The sequence below is a fragment of the Malaclemys terrapin genome, chromosome 8 (assembly GCF_027887155.1).
Source record: "Malaclemys terrapin pileata isolate rMalTer1 chromosome 8, rMalTer1.hap1, whole genome shotgun sequence".
Taxonomy (NCBI): Eukaryota; Metazoa; Chordata; order Testudines; family Emydidae; genus Malaclemys; species Malaclemys terrapin.
The window spans coordinates 72,445,308-72,464,534 of record NC_071512.1 but is presented as its reverse complement, the minus strand read 5'-3'; the positions used below and the strand labels follow the sequence as shown (position 1 = coordinate 72,464,534).

General features: G+C 43.1%; 1 protein-coding gene across 3 annotated transcripts in view; it reads right to left on the bottom strand.

Moving 5' to 3' along the window:
* Positions 1 to 19,227, bottom strand: part of CDC14A (cell division cycle 14A) — a 125,683-nt gene that overhangs the window by 61,348 nt on the left and 45,108 nt on the right. For all 3 annotated transcript variants that reach the window (XM_054037281.1, XM_054037283.1, XM_054037282.1), the window contains exon 5: positions 11,893 to 11,972. In XM_054037281.1, coding sequence (XP_053893256.1) covers positions 11,893 to 11,972 — 80 coding nt within the window. The remainder of the gene's footprint in view (positions 1 to 11,892; positions 11,973 to 19,227) is intronic.

Genomic DNA, 19,227 nt, shown 5'->3' with positions numbered 1-19,227 from the left:
ATAAGACAGTGTCTTATATTAATTTTTGCTCCCAAAGATGCGCTAGGTCTTATTTTCAGGGGATGTCTTATTTTTCAGAAATGAAAAATGCCTTATTATCAGTGGATGCCTTATTATCGGGGAGGTCTTATTATCGGGGGGATGCCTTATATTACAACGAGAGGCAAAACTGTAAGTAGGCCTTATTTTCGGAGGATGTCTTATTTTCGGGGAAACAGGGTAATATACATAATGAGTATAGCTCTGTACAGGGATAACTGCTGTCTCTGTGTTTCAATTTTTATAGAAATAAAAAAATTGTCCATTTGGAACTTGGAAATCTTTTATTTGAAACCATCAATTTATTTAGACAAATTGACAAATGAAAGGAATGGTTTAATGGTCTAAATCACAGGATGAAAGTAACCAGCTTCCCTGGAACATGAAATTCAGATCCCAACAGGGTCAACCCATCAAAAAAAAAAAAAAAAAAATCCTTTTTTTTTTTTTTAAACTTAAGTCAAAGTGGGTCAGCCATTTTTTGAGAACCAGGCTGTTGTTTTTCAGTATTAAAAAAAATGTTGGCAGCGTCTTCTTTGGAAAGCTTTACCTCCCCCCATCGTTTGAGCAAAGACTTGAAATTTGGAAAGGGTGACCTTTGTATCAGGGATCAGGGCCGGCTCCAGGGTTTTTGCCGCCCCAAGCAGTCTTTGGCGGCAATTCGGTGGCTGGTCCTTCGCTCCGAGAGCAAGTGAAGGACCCGCCGCCGAATTACCGCCGAAGAGCTGGACTTGCCGCCCCTCTCCATTGGCCGCCCCAAGCAGCTGCTTGCTGGGCTGGTGCCTGGTACCGGTCCTGTGAGGGATGTGCCTTTTGCTGCGCCATTGAGAATCTGTCCAAATTTGGTCAAGTTATAAGCCTTTGAATAATTGCTATTCACACATGCTCAGTAGACTTATTTCACTTTTAGCAGCTAAAATGTTAGAAGATTCTGCCCTAAGTAAGCATGCTCAAGCCTCTCACTGCTTGTAGTGCTGAGCAGACTGCACATGTGCTATCCTCAGAGTAACTGAGAATGCTGCACCTCAGGCCTACAGGGCCTAAGCTGGACTTTGCATGTAATGGCTGTTCAGGGTAAAGTGGGATTGAACACAGGAACTGAGAACAGGGAGCTGCTCTCTCGTGTGCTCTGTGTCCTTCCCCCCTTCTTGCTGGCATCCAGGCCACTGGCCATGAAAACTGGCCATATTGGTTTTACTGATTGACTAAAAAGGATAGTGGGGTAAAATGAGATTTTGTTCTAATAATTAGACTGAGTGGAATTTGAGTTGTACATATGGCTTCCTTTTTGTTGCCTTGACTCTTGATTACAGAGAAGTGTAGGGGTCTGCTATAATATTATGGGTCTTTTCAAGCGGCGTGACTCTTGTCTAGAATAGTAGATCATACTTCATTTCAAGACTGGTTTTATTGGCATTTTGTTGCTGTGAAAGGGATATGCAGTGGTGCTATGGCTTGGTTAATAGTAAATCTCAGAGTCACTTATTCTAAATCTCCTGGGCTTGCCAGAACTTGCTGGCTTGTTGTACAAAGGGAAAAAGTGATCAATCATTTTGAAAGAGATAAGAATTTCAAATACTAGGAAACTTCAGTCCATGAAGGTTTTTGAGTTTGTGAAGCTAATTTTAGTGATAGAGCACATATTTTCCCTAAAAGAGCCTGAAAAATTCCTGTTTTCTGCACAATAGAAAAAATTCCACATTTTGTAAAATGTATTCCTTTGAGAGGTCAGGAAAACGTCAAGTAAAGTTTGAAACAGCAATTCAGTTTGTTTAATGACCTCTTCTCTACACCCTTCCCCCCCGTCGCCCCCCGGTGTACTGATGGACCCATCTTTCTGAATATTCTCTTACCAGGTAAGTCTAATATCACAGTATCTGAAATCAGAATTGGAACTTCAATGGTCACACATAGGTTGTGATAGCATATCATTAGGATGAACGTGAAGTTGAGCTGAGAGGATTACAACAAAAATATATGAACAGGTCTTAAAAAGGAGGTTCTGGTCAGAAATACCTGGCATTGCCTTACTTGATATTTCTGCTCTCTGTGCACCTTGAGACAAAAACAGATTTTACCGTTTATGTTTTTATAAATCCTGGCAGTCTCAATCATCTGTGAGACACTTGAGCTTAATTCTTTTCTAGGTTATTCATAATCAACAGAATTGTTAAATAAGTTCCAGTTTCACAATCATTAACTATAGTTACAACGTGCAAACTAGACAACACAATCTGAGCTGCTGCACAAGTTTGCAGGGCTCACATCTACACAAACGTTTTTACTTAGAAGATGTGCAAATTTGAACATGAGTTCATTGGAGGGCCATAAATATTCAATCTCACTGTTCCCTTTTTAGTCATTTTAAAAAAATAGAACTGCCCTTTAAATCTGGAATTTTCTGCATTTAGTTTTTGTTGGAGAGAGAAGTTTTGTTTGTAAGTGCTTGCAATCTAGTGGTTTAGAGCAAAGCTGCACTTATTCGCGTAGATACTGTTTACATTTTTATTGGGACTTTCATTCCTAGACATCCCAAAGTACTTCACATATAATACACAGAGCATCACTGAAATGCAGTCATATCTGGGGTGAAGGGTAGACCCCAATAGTGCTACGTAGTGGAAACAGGAGAGGAAATTCAGGAATTTGGGGGGGGAAACAGTTCTTTAAACGATCTACTCTTAAAAAGTAAGCCTTCTGCCTATCACAATGAGGTCCCAATCATTCAAGTTTATGCATGTGCTTAGCTGGAAACAAGTAAGTAGTCCCACTGGCTTCAATGGTCTATTTACTTAATTAGTAAGAGCATGCATAACTATTTGCAGGCACAGAGCCTGTGTGTTTGAAACGTACAGCAGCTGTTTGAATTCCAGTTCTTCCTGAATTTCCTTTAGTCCAATTCATTAAATTCCGTGTTAGGAATGAAGAAATATTGATATAACTTGACATCAGAGCAATAAATTAATGAAATGGTAACAAGCAGATATTTGCTACTTAATTCTATGAATTTATACTATATTCTGTATTTTTGTTGCTTGTCAGGTAATTTATTGCTGGCAGCCCGAAAGAACTCTTCCAATCTCAAGTGGCCAACTTGCTGCAATATTGTACACATTTCCCTTTAAAAAAAAAAAAGTCATTACCAATTGCTATTTGATGCAGATCTGTAGTAACAGGTTTCAAAATATGAAAAATATTAATCTATATGTGAAGTATTAATGTGACAAACTATTAATGGAATCTGCATGGGACTTGCAAACAAACACAGTAATACAAACATCAGACTTCACAGATATTTATTCAGTATGCTTTACTCTCATAGCACATTCAACTGAAAACAAGTCATCTTTCCTAAAAAAAAAACCAAAAAAAAAAACCATGGACTTCTGCATATTGTCTCCTACCTAACTGCTTTTGGAGAGTTTAGTTTTGCTTTCTGCATTTCAATTGTCCTCAGTGTTTAAGAAAAATCAAAAGATTTTCAGATGCGGTTACTGTAATACAAATATATTTGGCTTTTTTCTTGAATATAAACACATGCACATTTCCATTTAAGTAATTTTGCAAAAAGGATTTTCCTGCTGTTGTAAAGAAAATCTTAAACTTCAAGGTTACAGTAGGAAAAAGGATGTCTGAATGATACAATGGGTGTTCCTTTTGGGGGGGACGGGACAGTAAGAGTTTATGCACTTTCCTCAGTAGCAGACCTTCAGAAATTAGAGGGTTTGGATATGATGAAAATGAGTCAGCCAAGAAAAAAAAAAAAAAAACACATCTCAAATGGAGCAGTGATGACTATAAGCCTCTCTGAGCTACTGCTTTGTCTGCAAGTTTGCAACTATAAAAGTGTTTTTATATATCTGGTAAAGGGTACAGTGATACTTTTCCACAATATTTTGCTGAAGCAGTCTTTAAATGAAATAACTGCTGAAGTTCTAAGCTGATTAAGGCCTTTTCAGGTCATTGAGCTAAATGAAACTAAATCAGTTTCTGAGTAAACATTTAGTGTCCCCTAAAGGAATCTGCCTATCCTGCAACCTCCAAACTATTTAAATAAAGAATATAGTCTTCTATACTCAAAAGACATTTAAAAGGTCATATTACCAGCTTCCCCTAACTAAAGAAACTATCTGCAGACGTGATTCAACAGCGATTCCTTAGATCATTACACTGAGAAATTCTGACATTTGAAGTCACTTGTACCAGGATAATCTCAATCATGAAACTATTATCATGTCAAACTATTTTTGTAGTGCAAGATTTGATTCAACAAGCACTGACCACCACTAAGACAACTCACAGAAAATGTATTTCCTTTCTTGGACTGACTTTTCCCCCTTGTTGAAAATACAGTAGGACCTCAGAGTTACGGACATCGTGAGAATGGATGTTGTTTGTAACTCAAATGTTCCGTAACTCTGAACAAGACGTTACGGACTTCAGACGGGGGGCGTTCCTGACCCTCCAGGCGCCAAGACTCCGGGTGGGGGGCTCTGGAGGGCTCAGGGCTTTAGACCTGGGGGGAGCGCTGGTGCTCGGGACTTCAGCCCCACAGCTCCACTCCTGCTTTCAGCCTTGCGGAGAGCAAGGTGGCTCATGCTTCAGCCCCACAGCTCCGTTCCCAGCTTCTGCCCTGCGGGGGGTGCCAGGGCTCCCCATGACTCCATTCCCAGTTTCAGTGGGGGAAGTGCACGTGCCGGGGCTTGGGGCTTTAGCCCCTCATGGGGGTGAAGTCGGGAATGGAGCCTCGAGCCCCAGCACTCCCCGTGGGTCTAAAGCCCTGAACCCTGGTGCGTCTGTGGGCCAAGAGCCCTGAGCCCCCTCCCGCGCTCGGAGTCCACCACCCCCTGAACCTGCGGCTACAGCACCCCCACCCTTCTGTGGCTGAAGCCCTGAGGCAGTACAGTATTTGCTGGGGGATTTTTGTTTTTTTTTTGGTGTGGTCTCCGCTGCTGCCTGATTGATTACTTCAGGTTCCACATGGTGTCCACGTTGACTGGTAAGTCCAAAGATATGAACACCAGAGTTGTGAAGTTCTACTGTATCTCTTCCTGCACATACAAAGACAGATCAGTTTGATCCATGAGATTAAATGTGAATGGGAAAAACATGAGCCAAAAATGAAAAAAAAAATCGAAGACTGACAAGCTGGTGGCACCCTTTCTGGGACTGACTTCCCACCCCACCCAAGAGAAGTGTTCTTGGTATCTATAGGATGGCCTCTTCAGGATCTATTTTTTTATGTATAAATATTGCCCTTCCCTATATTTATTTATTTATATTTTCAGCCCCAGTCTCTCCCACTATGGGTGGCCTTTCACAGTAACAACAGAAAGCAGCACATCCCTGATATAAAGCTCAAGTCCCTGCTGCAAAGCATGAAGTTATTAGAGCTTCTCAAAGAAAAGATCACCAGAACTTTTTAACATGGGCAAAGCAATGTGCTTTCCCCAAAGCCTTTTGATTGGAAACACCTCAATCATGTCAGAGACTGACACTCAGCATGGAAAATTTCAGCCCACATGGTTAAACTTCAGCAAAGTTATAAGTAACTGAAAACAGGGTCTTATGTTTACCCAACACTTCATGCTTTATAATAGGCAGCCCTGCCTATAGTACACATTAGGCACCCCATAGTTGAAATAATGTGTAGAACAATTCTATCTGATCTACTAAGGAGGTCATCGTATAGATACCCAGAGGCATATTGAATGAAGTGAACTAGAGGAGCTGTTTGTCCCTTAAGGGAAGCTATAAAGTTACTACAGTTTCCATTCTGGATCATATCTCTTGTCCACTCGGACATCTGGGATGTAGTAAGCATAAGGAAACTTATTAAGGCATAAGAAAGAATGAATTAAAAAGACGATTCCACAGCCCTAAATTTAGTAATACTTCTATTTTAGGATCACTGCTTGGAGAAACTTCATGCCAAAGATATTTCTGCAGAGGAATGCAGTTCAAGTCTGTAGTGCTTTATCAAATTGTCAGTTGATGACTAGGTGATAGATGCACAGATTTTCTCTGGGTAACTGACAGTCTGCCTGCGCAGAAGGTCACAAATGTATTGAGTTGCCTCTGATCCCTTCTGAAATCAGTTTATGTATAACTGGATATACTTCAATGATAGCTGATTAATTTGATTTACCTAGGTATGCTAGCTGTGGATGCTTTCAGGCCCAGCAGGAAGGAAATGAATATAGAGAGATGTTTTCTTGAATTGATTGGTTCTACAACAGTATTTTTTTACTGACTCTCTCAAAGTGGACATGTGCCATGCTTTTCCCTTTGGCACTGCAGTTTTGAAGAAGAAAGAATAATTTCTTGTGAGTTTAATCTTGGTTACAAATGACTTTGTGATCAAACTACTTCTTTGTCCTCATGGATGGTATTCTAAGGCTTGTGTCTTCTAAGAGCAGAGATTTTTGAGACTCTTCTTGCCAAAACTATTGTGACCAGGAAGGATGTCTTCTTGTAAAATAAAATAAATAAATAAAATAAATTTAAAAACTGAGAATTAAATGCCATTAGTTCAAATGGATGGGTTACAAGAATTCATAGCATTGTGGACAGACCTCAACAGAAAAATATGCCTTTTGGTTTGGATAGGATGAGCTACCCCAAGGAATCTTGATACTACATATGATCCACTAGAGACCTGAAGTTTGGAAGAGATGTAGAAGAGCAGGAGGTTCTATGAAAATAACTATGCCACACATTAGCTCCCAGACCCAATTGTCTGAAGTTGATTAGAACCAGATACATTTCAGAAGTGGGATAACCTTCTCCCCAGCAGCCTATTTCTGAACAGAGGCAGGCACTGCTGAACTCATTTTGATTATTTGGACTGGAAAAAAAGTGTTGGCCCCCTTCCTGCATGTGGACTTCCCCTTAGTATTCTGAATCAAGGTCTTACCCACTGGATAAGAGTAGTATTTTTTTCTGTAGTTAGAAGCTCATTTCATTCCTATCTTTACAGCAGTTTCTTGTATTTTCCTGAGTGAGCACTTTCATTTGTCTCTCAGCCACTACCTTATCCGATTTGTCCTAGAGCAGAATTCTGTGAACCTGAAATTACAGAGGATTTGCTTTGGATAATTATCTGCTGTCCAGGGCTTAAGACAGAGTTGGCTCCATGGTTCTTACTGCCAGCCTCATAGAAGCCATCTGTTACAAACACCACTAGCTTCCCTAGCTTCTGTAAGTTAAATTCATCATGGGTCTTGAGAATCATCAGTTTTTAGGATGTTTCTGTCTGCAGAGTTTTTGATTTAAATGGATGGGTCACAAAGGTTTCTTTTTGCAGAGGTTACCATATCTCTGCCACTACTGCATTGACTTGGGGACTATGATGACAGTACAGGTTCCAGGATGCTCTAGAATTTCAGCACCTGACAGTTAAACCTCTTTCCTTTGTCAGGAGTTTCCCACTTCTCCCTAATGACTTCTTCAAAAGGAGGAATGCAAGGGAATTGCAACTTGTTTTATAGTTTTGCAAAGGAGATATTTATCCTTAGATTTAGCTTGCTCATTCTCTCTCTCAGGTTGGATATCAGTGGCAGGCACCACCTTTCTCCATATGGATTCAAACCAAATCCATACACCACACACACATGAGCATTTTTTTAAAAAAAATAAGAAATTGGATATTTAATTTAAAAATCAGACTTAAAATATTTTTCTTTTTAAAAATAAACAAATTTAGAATAAAATTTGAAATCAGAACAACTTACGTTAAGGCATAAACTATTGAAATAATTTGCTGCTGCTCAAGTTTAAAAGAAAATTCAACCACTGAATTGGTGGAAATCACTGGCTAAGACGTGGCTTCAGACGTTGCTGAAGTGCTAAACCATCTTTTCGCAGAATCAGCCTCTTCTGCAGGTGAAAAGCGAATATTTTCTTTATTTCTGTTTAATCAACTAGTTCGTTCATTTGCTGAGAAGCGAATTGGGAATTGAAAAAGCAGAAAAGCTTGTTTTCCTCTAGCAAACTATGAATAAAAACAAGGTGTGAGAAGATAAAGTTTACTAGTTCTAAAAACTTGAAGGACATGGTAACCCAGAATGAATCAGTTCAATTTCACTAACTACAGATATTTCCTTTGTTTAATAAATCAGTTAGTTTTAAATGCAAAACATGTACCTTGCATATTTAGTTTTATTTAACTAATAAAAAACATATTAAAACTGTTTGTGCATTTTAACTGAATTCCAGTTTACATCCAAATGCAGCTTAAAGAAATAACATGTAAAAAAAAATCTTGTACATAAATACGTAATTTCAGACAAATGTAAAAATTAAGAATCTGAATAAATGCAAGTTAAGGCATATAATTGCTTAAATAAATGCATATCAATATAGTGTATCTTCCTGGTTAGCAAAAAGAAATACCAAGTTTAGTGTAAATGCTATATTCAGTAGTTGTAAGTCAAGATATTTTAATAGTTATACCAATCAATGAAAATTAACCTCTCCGTATATACTCATTCATAAGCCGAATTTTTTTTAGCAAAAAAGGGAAGCATCAGAGAAGGGGGTTGGCTTATGAATGGGTATAGAGAGGGAGAGGTGGGACACAGCCCCTCCCCCCCAACAGAGGGAGCAAGGAGAGACAGCACAGCCAGCAGAGCCAGAAGGGAAGAGGCGGGGCCAGAGTCTCTCCGCTTCTGGCCACGCTGCTCTCCCCCCAGCCTACGAAGCAACTGCAGCTCCGGGGCTGGCAGGCTGAAACCGTGCCGCTCTGCCCCGCCCCCCAGAGCAGGCTGTGGCCGCGCCGCCCGGCCCGCCAGAGCACGTTGCAGCCGTGCTGCCCGGCCCAGCCCACTGGAACATGCTGCAGCCGCACCGCCCGGTCTGGCTCGCCGGAGCAGGCTGCAGCCACGCTGCCCAGCCTACCGGAGCAGCTCCAGCCAGGCCAGAACCATCCTCCCCTGGCCCTTCCCAGATAAGGTGGGAAGGAATGGGATGGGGAAAGTGGGGGGGTCCTGGGCTAGGGGTGAGGTCATGTGGGGGGTGGTCACGGGGGTTACTCCCCTGACCCCCAGCTTCTCCCCTCCCAAAATATTTCCCCACCAGTTGCTGTCCCAGCCTATCAGGGTAAGCAGCTGATGCGCCGGGACACTTTGTTTACTTAGGTTTACCTCCAAGCTTGCGGACGCTCGAGGTAAACAAACCATCTCGGCCCTCCGTCGGCCTGGGAGCCAAAGTTTGCTGACTCCGGAATTATAGGGTCGGCTTATGAATGGGTCATAAAATTTTTCTATTTTTACTTATCCATCTTGGGGAGGTTGGCTTATAAACGAATGGGCTTATGATCGAGTATATACAGTAACTAAAAAGTCAAAGTTTCCTGCTTGCTTACTTAAATCATAATACAAGTCATTTGAAGTCACTTTGATTAAAAAGCAAAATCAATCCACTCTTATTCAAACATGCCTGGGGAAGAAATGTTCCTGCTTCTCCATCACAGGGTTTTCAAAATCCTGAAGCAGATAGTGCTCCTTCCTTGATGGTGGCATTAAAACTTATGGAAAGAGGACAATCTGGTGCAATTCTTGGCTTCCCCCCCCTTAGTTTTTAGTATTTATTTTGTTTTTGTGAGGAGTGGGAGAGGTCATCATTTCAGTAGGACTACCCCCTTTTCTTGTCTGGTCTCCATTTTGGGTTACAGTCAGCATCTCTTCATCATCCAATATATAAGTGGAAAGGAAGTGAAGGGAAATATCCCTAAGAGAGCATAGGATCTCTCTCTCTCAGTAAGGAGACTCCAAGAATGCTCGATTCCTTGCCAAGTGATTCAGTTATCCACTTAAGAATCTGGGATGATCCTTGAGCTTTTTCTTTTCCAGGTGAAATGGAATGGGGATTCAGAGAATTTTTTTAAAATACTTCTCCCTCACTGATGTCCTTGATAGATAAAGGAGGTCTGGTTTTCTTAGTCACAAGAACCAAAAAGGACTGAACCACTCTCAAGTTGTTTCTAAGAAAGCTTTGGCTCGTGTGGGGCAGGGTAGGCTGAGGCCTTAACAAATCCACGTTCTGAATCCTTTCCCTAGCAAAATAAGAGTCCATGGACTGGAGCGATTGTGGCAGAGCGCCCTTCTATGTCTCCTGAACTTTGGCTTGCTCTGTGTCTTCTCCATGATGGGAGAAAGGAAAGGAAAAGGAGAGCATGAGCTCAGTGGGTGAGGCCATTTAAGAAACAAAGCTCCCCAAATTTCTGTCCCCTAAAGGATGAGAAAGGATTTTTACTTGTCACTCTCTCAAAATAAGCAATAAAGGCAGAAGAGCTGAATGCTGCCTTTTTTATACTACTAGAGGCAGAGAATGTATTGCAAGGACAGGAATGTGAAGCCTCAGAAACGGTATCTGCATCAACAGACGAGACACACTACCCAACTCACAAACTAGAGGGGAAAGACCAGGAACCAGAAAAATGCACTAGTTGGGACACAGTTACTAAGAACTAACTACAAACTAGTTCAACTGCTTTTTCAAAAACTCATACTTCGGTCCACACATTTTGCACTTTCGATCCTGTGGATTTTATGACCAAGCACTGGCATTTCAATATAAAAGGTACGTTTCTTTATTCAGGCCACCGAGTGCCTTTTTATTATTTTATAAACAGTGGCAGCTTAGCAGATTTTGATGCCAGCAGCTTAGCCAACTTTGTATATTTTTGGCAGATGTCTAAACACAAGCTGTGAACAAAACAGCTCTCTACTGATAAAGCTTTGATCACTGAACTGATGCCAAGTACTTTTAGCAACAAAGTCATCAGCAAGAGGTTTTTGTAGCCACAATGGTCCTCAGAAAAGCCTGTTACATCCAGCTATTCTAGCTTTCACCCAACTGTTTGTCCAAGAGCCTGATTCAGGCAGACACCAGCATAGGGATGACAGTTTGATACTCCTTCACTGAGCAGTTGCAGGAGCTAGCACAGCGTACACTAGGCAGTCCTCTGGGCTGCCCTAAATTCAGCCCCTCTTTCAACATGCTTTATTGTTTTTTGCAGGCACACGTGTGCCCTGAAAATGCCTCCTACACTGCCATGGAAGAGGCAGAGAGGTCCCCTTGCACCAGGGCAATTCTCTATGGGAGGAGGTCTAAGGCTGCCCAATGGCTTCTTCGAGCCAGCTAGCACATAAGCCTACCAGAGTTGCTATGGATTGTTGTGACCAGAAATGGGAGGGCAGGTGGTCCATGCAATACTACTGAAGTGTGGTCCACATTATAAAAATGCTTGAGAATCCTTGCTCTGTGTTATGTATACACAAAGACGAGATTAAAATCTCTTTAAATGCAAATTTCGATGCAAATTTACCTAAAATGCCTCAAGCTAATTTATTCATAAAAAACAAAAAAAACACCCAGTCATTAACTCTGAGCCTCAAATGTCCCCTTTAAAATGGGGACAATATACACTTGTATAAAATTAACGTAATTCATAAGTCTAGCTATACAGGCCGCACTGGAAGAAACTGATTGAGATGGCTTCTGTTACTTGTAAAATTCAGTGTATGACATGGAAAAAAATTTATCAGCAAGTTATAATCTTTCTAATAAATTAATTTTGAGCTACAATGTTGTCAGCCTTAATTAGTGGCTGATCAGCAGTGATTTTCTCAGATGGAAATGTGTCTTAAACACGGTTCTCAATCCATATGGACTTATTCTATCTGGGAGCAAATGTTTTCTCCAAAAGTCAAAGAAGAATTTCTTGGGAAGTAATCATTTTATAACCATAAGATTTTTACATCACACATTCATGACTTTGAAAATGCCTCAAGAAAATCAAGTTCTAAAGTAAAAAATTTCGACCAAGTAATATTTTATTTGCAGACATACCTAAATGGAAGATATGGTGGATTAGATCCAGATAAAAGTGCTCTGTATGCTTCTTCTGGTGTTTTCTTTAAGTAAATTACCTGGAAAAAAAAAATGCAACCAGTCATTAGAAAACAGCCACTGGATTCAACCGCAAAGTAGTCATGGAAAAAAAAATATCATCAAATTGTACGATGTATTTCTTCTGATATTGTAATACTGTAATCTGTATTTGTCATTTTAATTAGCATGTAATTTATTCCCTCACCCATTATTATGTAGACCTAATAGGATGTACCTAAACAGAAATTCGCTTCAACAAAAGTTACAAGTAAACAGAAATATTGTTTATAGATTATTGCAATCTAGAGGCACACCAAGGAAGACTCAATACAAAACTAAAATCAAAATCAAAGAGTAAACTATTCCTATGATTTAACCTCCGATTAGAAAATCCACGAACAGATCTCCATTCAGTGATTGACCCATTTCTTTCCTATGCCTTCACCAGCATAGGTTATTGAACAGGATGCTCCCAACTTCACCAGTGCCTCACAGAAGAGATCTCAGATACTGGGACACTCTTCAAAAATGCAGTAGATGTCAAGTTGAATGCACTTGCACCCTGGGGGGCCTGAGAACCTGCAGACTCATAAAGGTACAGATACAACCCAATAAAGACTGTCTAAATGCATTAGTAGAAATGGGAGCCCTGTCAGATCTATCCAGGAATCATTTAGGAGATCTCCTAAGCCATTTATTGCTATCCAGGTAGAAAGCTAAGGCCTTTCTAACGCCCAGCATAGGGAAATAGGATTCCTGCTGGAACTATGAGTTTTTGGAAAAAATACTGGTAGATGGATAAATGATCAGGCGGCAGGTATAGGCGGGTCTGCAAACTCTGCCACTGCTGCTATGGGAGCCTCAGCTGAGGTTGGCTGGCCCTGGGGAACCTGCTCTGACTCCATATCCACGTGAGGGGGCAATGGGAGACTGTTGCCAATTGTCTGTCACCGATCGTCTGTCGGATGCCCCTGAGACCGACCTATGCCCCTGTAACGGGTGGGGGAAATCCCCAAGGGTTCCAGAGTTGCTAGGGGGCTGGCCACTGGCCCTGGGGCCATGATGCCCCTGATGGGTGGCCCTGTCCCGCAGGCAGGGTCTCCTCCTCGCTATCAGAGCCGGAGGAGGGGGAGACTTGTCTGGGGGACCAGGACGGTGCCAAGGCCACCTGTCTACCTCGATCCCGTCGGCTCTGGCTGCGGACCTCCATTGAGGACCTGTACAGGGCGATGGCTCTTGGTGCCGCAATCCCAGTGACCGGCAGCAGCATTTGGCAGATCGGCAACAGTACCCCGATGATCTACGCCTTACGAGCAGTGCCGTTCCGTAGAGCAGGAGCAGAAACGGGAGCGAGAAGACCAACGTGTTGGAGACCGTCGATGCACCTGTGGTGAACCGTACTGGTGATCCGGCATCGGGGCTTCAGGGACTGGCGTCTTGACCCTCCAGAGCGGTGCTGTGAGCTGGGAGAGAGACTTGGGTGCCCTGGTGCCGTGGCGCAGCGGGTCTGCGCCAGACCGCTGGTAATGGACACCTAGAGCCTGAGGAACGCTGCCTGGAATCTGGGGACTGACGCCGGGAACTCTGCAGGCAAGCCAGCCTGCATTCGGGGACTGCTGACACTGTTCAGGCGAGCGCTGACAGGGCGCTCCTCCTGCGACGAAGAGCAGTGTCGCACTGATGGGGACCATTGAAAGGGTCCCAAGGCAGGTTTATTCCTCAAACAGGGCACCTCCATGGCTGGCATTGGCAGCACTGGCAGGGAGCATGGATGGCACTGCCAGGTGCCAAGTGCCTCTGCCACTCCCCAGGGTGTTGGGCGGGCGGGCCTTGGAGGAGAAAAGCTGCCCCACACGGGTCTTTGCTCGCCTCTAGCTCTCTCCTTCCCTTTACGGAATGTAGGAAACTGTCCCCTCCTGGCCCTTCTTTCTTGCTTTTTAGCCAGTACTGAGGCTGTGGTGCTAGGAGCAGAGTTTGATCTGGTCATCTGAGGCCGATGTGAGGGCCAACTCCATAAGGAGCGCTTGGAGATGAATGTTCTGCTCCATTTTGGTCCGCAGTCTGAAGCTCTTGCAGATGAGACACTTGTCGCTATCATGGTTTTTTTCTGAATACTTCAGGCAGCTTCTATGAGGATTCCTGACTGGCATAGGTTTCTTGCAACAGTCACAAGATTTGAAGCCTGGGGACCGGGGCATGCCCCGTCCCTACGCTAAGTCCTGTTTGGGACTAACAAACTATCGCTAACTCTACACTAAGGGGACTATAAAACTATCACAGTTTTTAACAACTATATAAAAACAGTTCACAACCAGCCACAGTTGAGAGGAGTGAGCCTGCTGAGGCAAACAGAAGTTAGAAGGAACTGAGGTGTGTGGGGGGGGGAGGGAGGGAGGGAGGGAGGCGCCTCTTACACCAGTGCATATGCATGCCACTCCAGAGAGCACCAGAGCTGGTCCCCTATGGATACCACTATGGGAAAAACTTCCGGCACCGGTGCATAGGGCGAGCATACACACCTATAATGGAACGAACATGATCAAGCAGTTGAAGAAAATGAGCATTTCTGAGAGATGTGGGACTCCCCCAGAAAATGGACACACTTGGAGTGTCCGTCACTCGCCAGTATAGCCTCCTGGCAAGAGAGGTAGCACTGAAACCTGGTGAACCAGGCATACCCTGCCGAACCAAGCTCCTGAGGGAAAAGAGAGGGAAGACTGTTCTCTCACCTCATATAAACTCTCTCACTCTCATATAAACTCTAACAACCCTAAGCCAACTAACTTTGACAGAAAACGAGATCAAGAGAAAAGCAGAGTATGCTTTTGGCAGATACACCTGTATTCTGTCTTGGGCCAAGGCAGCACAGAAGGAACGGAGGATGGTGCGCCCACACATCCCAATAAAGCAGGGGTGGGCAAAGTATGGCCGGCGAACTCGCGCCAGGAGGCAGGGTCTGGGGCTTGCCCCGCTCCAGCCGGGGCGCAGGGTCGGAGGCAACACCCCGTGGCTCCCAGAAACCGCGGCAAGGCCCCGCTCCAGGGCTCCAGCCGGGGCGCGGGGTCATGGGCTGCACCATGGCCCCGCTCTGGCTCCTACACGCTCCAATGGGAGCTGCAGCAGGGGTGCCTGTGGACGGGGCAGCATGCAGAGCCACCTGACCATACCTCTGCCTAGGAGCCGGGGAAAGGACATGCTGCTGCTTCCATGAGCCGCTTGAGGTAAGTGCTGCTCAGAACCTGCACCCGAGCCTCTCTCCATGCCCCAACTCCCCACCCCAGCCCTGATCCCCCTCCCACCCTCCAAGCCCCTTGATCCTAGCCCAGAGCACCCTCTTGCACCCCACACCTCTCATCCCCAGCCCCACCCCAGAGCCAACACCTCCAGCCAGAGCCTGCACCACTTGCCGCACCCCAACCCCCCGCCCCAGCCCGGAGCCCCCTCCCGCACCCTGAACTCCTCATTTCTGGCCCCACCACCAAGACCCCGCATCCCCAACCCAACCCCAATTTTGTGAGCATTCATGGCCCTCCATACAATTTCTATTCCCAGATGTGGCCCTCAGGCCACAAAGTTTGCCCACCCCTGCTATATAGCCTTGGTGTCTGCCATGGGGAGGTATGGGGTGCATGTGTGGGGTGAATGGGCACTGCTAGCTAGAAATCTTTGATCCAAGGTGTGAGAGAAGCATGGGCATCTGAAGTGGAGCACACATAGGGACACTACTTGAAGAAAACCAACTTTTAGGAGTTTTACAGGTATAAGGTTTGGTTATTTTTCTTCTTGACCACAACAGAAATGCATACTGCTGCTGCTTCAGAAAGGTTTGAAGCTAATAAATACTGAGTGAATGCTGTGTTTAAGATTGCAAAACAGTCTGGCTTTGACCTCGGTTTTCACTCTCCCAGCTTCCTAAATAATTATTTGTTTGATGGATAAAGCTTTCCATGCCTGGGACCTTGCACAGGAACATGCCAGATAATGACATGCTAGCCACAAACCACCTATGAAGGAAATTCACAGCTGCACATTCTAGAAGGTTTTCAGAGGAGAAAAGGAAATCAGTAAAGCATCTTCCCCCGGCCCACAATATCTACTTTATCAGTAGCTTCTGAACACATCTTTGCAGAGGCTGGTAAGTTTTCCTGAGAATTTTGCAAAGTAGCTTTAGTGCAATTTGGGGATATGCGTTGCTTGAAGCAGGAAAAATCCAGACCTACAGTTGTGAGAGGAGTGAGGGACTGCCTGCTAGCCCCCACTTAGGAAGTAAACAGCAGGTCAGGCTGTTGAGCTGACTGCTAAGATTAAGAGCAAGTTATTTCTCAAGGCTACAAAGTAGGACTAAGAAATCATTTATATTTTCAAGTTAGGGATGAGACCATTACAGTTCAACATAATGTTAGTATTGACAGATGTCTGACCCTGCTTAGCAGTGAGTTATTATCCAATCACTTCACCATTATGCAGTTTCTCCCCACCCTTCAGGGTGGTTATGACAGTACCTCCCATAAGGCTTTATGGAAATATGCTTAGAATGTGTTTTATGCTACATATGCCATGTAACATATCTCAAAGGCTATGACCTACTGAATGTATTAATCCTATTTGTATGCATGTATCATTTTTGTATTCGAAGTTATGAATGTTGGCTGTGTACTGACTTGATTTCTAAATAATCTTAGTAGAGCATTTGGTCAGTTCCTGGAGAAAGGAATGTTGAAATTAAGTACCTAATCAAGAAACAGTTAAAGGACAATGGATCTTGGAATGCTCCAATCCACATAAGAGTTTACTTGAGGACACTCAAGGTAGTATGTAAACAATGGATGCTACCTGTAAAAACTGTGAGTCATGCATGGACATGTGACTTGCCCAGGTGACTCCTAAACTCCATCTTGGAGCTGGACTTCGCATAGGAGTGAGGAGGGGGTCTCTACCCACAAGTCTGTTTAAACCCCTGGGAGACCCTTCCATTTTGTCTTCAGCTGGCTAAAGAGGGAGCCTCTCCACTCCCCCAAGATACTTGAAAGAAACTGGGACAAAGGACAGGGTGCAAGGGGTGTGAGTGATTGCTGGACCCAGGCTAAAAGGAGATTAGTCTGTAAAAGGGAGCATTCTGGAACTGGCGAGGATCTTATCTGTATTCAGTTTGATTAGACATAGATTTGCGCATTTTATTTTATTTTGCTTGGTAGGGTGACCAGATGTCCCGATTTTATGGGGACAGTCCCGATATTTGGGGCTTTGTCTTGTATAGGCGCCTATTACCCCCCACCTCCTGTCCTGATTTTTCACACTTGCTGTCTGGTCACCCTATTGCTTGGTGACTTACTTTGTTCTGGCTGTCACTATTTGGAACCACTTAAATCCTACTTTCTGTATTTAACAAAATCACTTTTTACTTATTAATAGCTGGGGGGAGCAAACAACTGTGCATCTCTCTCTATCAGTGTTACAGAGGGCAAACAATTTATGAGTTTACCCTGTATAAGCTTTATACAGGGTAAAATGGATTTATTTGGGTTTAGAGCCCATTGGGAGTTGGGCATCTGAGTGTTAAAGACAGGAACACTTCTGTTAGCTGCTTTCAGGTAAACCTGCAGTTTTGGGGCAAGTAATTCAGACCCTGGGTCTTTGTTGGAGCAGATGGGTGTGTCTGGCTCAACAAGACAGGATGCTGGAGACCTGAGCTGGCAGGGAAGACAGGGGCAGAAGTAGTCTTGGCACATCGGGTGGCAGCTCTCAAGAGGGTTTCTGTGATCCAAGCCGTCACAGTGGTTACTTTATTTTTATTTAAATTTAGGGCAACTCATGTAAATTAGGCCTTTTTGTACCGAGCCAGGGCAAAAAAATAATTACCACTGGAATCCCAATCCTAGAATTTAATCCAGTGTTGGTCAGGTCTCATTTTACACTTAATAATCTAGCATCAGGACAGAAATAAAACAAAGCCTCTCAATTAACTGTACAGACATGTCATGTGTTAGGCTACATGAGTTTATCAGAAACAATAAACCTTTTGTGATCAGTATAAGGATGGGCAGGAGTTTTCCCCTGAAACAGTAGCACATTCAATTTTAGGCACTCTCATCGTAAGAGAATCCTACAAGCAAGTTTGGCATTGCTAATTACACTGTATTACCTTACTGGAGCAGATAATCAGGTTCCTGCAAGTCAGGAATTAGGTTGCAGTTCTGCCTCAAAAAAATAATCTTTCTGAAACAGAATTTAAATAAATAGTATATTGGTGGTATGGGAAGAGGATAAGTCCCTTAGTTTCAGATGACATTTGTTAGCACATATTGGATTAGATGCGCATGTTGGTAACTATCAAACCCAGCAGGAGAGAGGACAGTTTACCCGTCTGTTAATGCAGCCCCAGACATCCTGTCCACAGACAGCAGGATAACACAAGCTGTGGTTTCATTGTTGACCTTCATCACTGGCTCCATTCCCTGGAATCGGCAGTGTACATAACTATCACTTTCCACAGCTTGCCAACTTAGATTGATTGCTACATTTTTCCCCAACTGTCAATGAACATATTAAGAATTAGAATTCTGCAAGTATAAGAGACACTGGGGTGAAATCCTGGCCTGACTGAAGCTAATGCAGCCTTGCCAGTGGAGCCAGGATTTAATCCTCTGGAATATATCAACCAACCAACCAGAAAGAGTTAACAGAAGAAAATGAACAGCTCCTTTATTTGAAAGTATATTGCTATATTACTCTGCCTAGGATAGCGTAGTTTCCAGTGTGTGTGGGGATTGCTAGGCTGTGAGGTATGCTACTAGACTAGCAGTATATATCCCCCAGCAAAACGTATCTGGCACTCAATTTATTTGCCAACGGATATGCTATGCTTGTGTGCAGGAGAAGAATAAGAGCTACTAGTGAAGAGAAATCACTTCTGGAAAAGAAGAGGTACTAAAATGTCAAAAAGCTAGAGCACTTATGCTGCAAGGGAAAGCTATTGCTGTACATTCCCACAGTTGACTGGGTGCCAAACATCACTGTTGATACAAAAAAAAAATAATAAAAATAAAAAAAATAAAAAACTCTGAATGCTGGTTTTAATAGAAAAATTAATATTTTTGGATTCAAGGGCAGTTATAGAAGCCAATTTTCTATGAAATATATTATATACAATGGGTCAAAACTACTCATTTTATTAATCATTACACCAAAAATTTACCCATCAGCACTTAGTTGCGAACCAGAATAATTCAGAGTAGGAAAAATGAAAGTGTGGTATGGAAACACATGCACAAGTTTAATACATAAACTATAAAA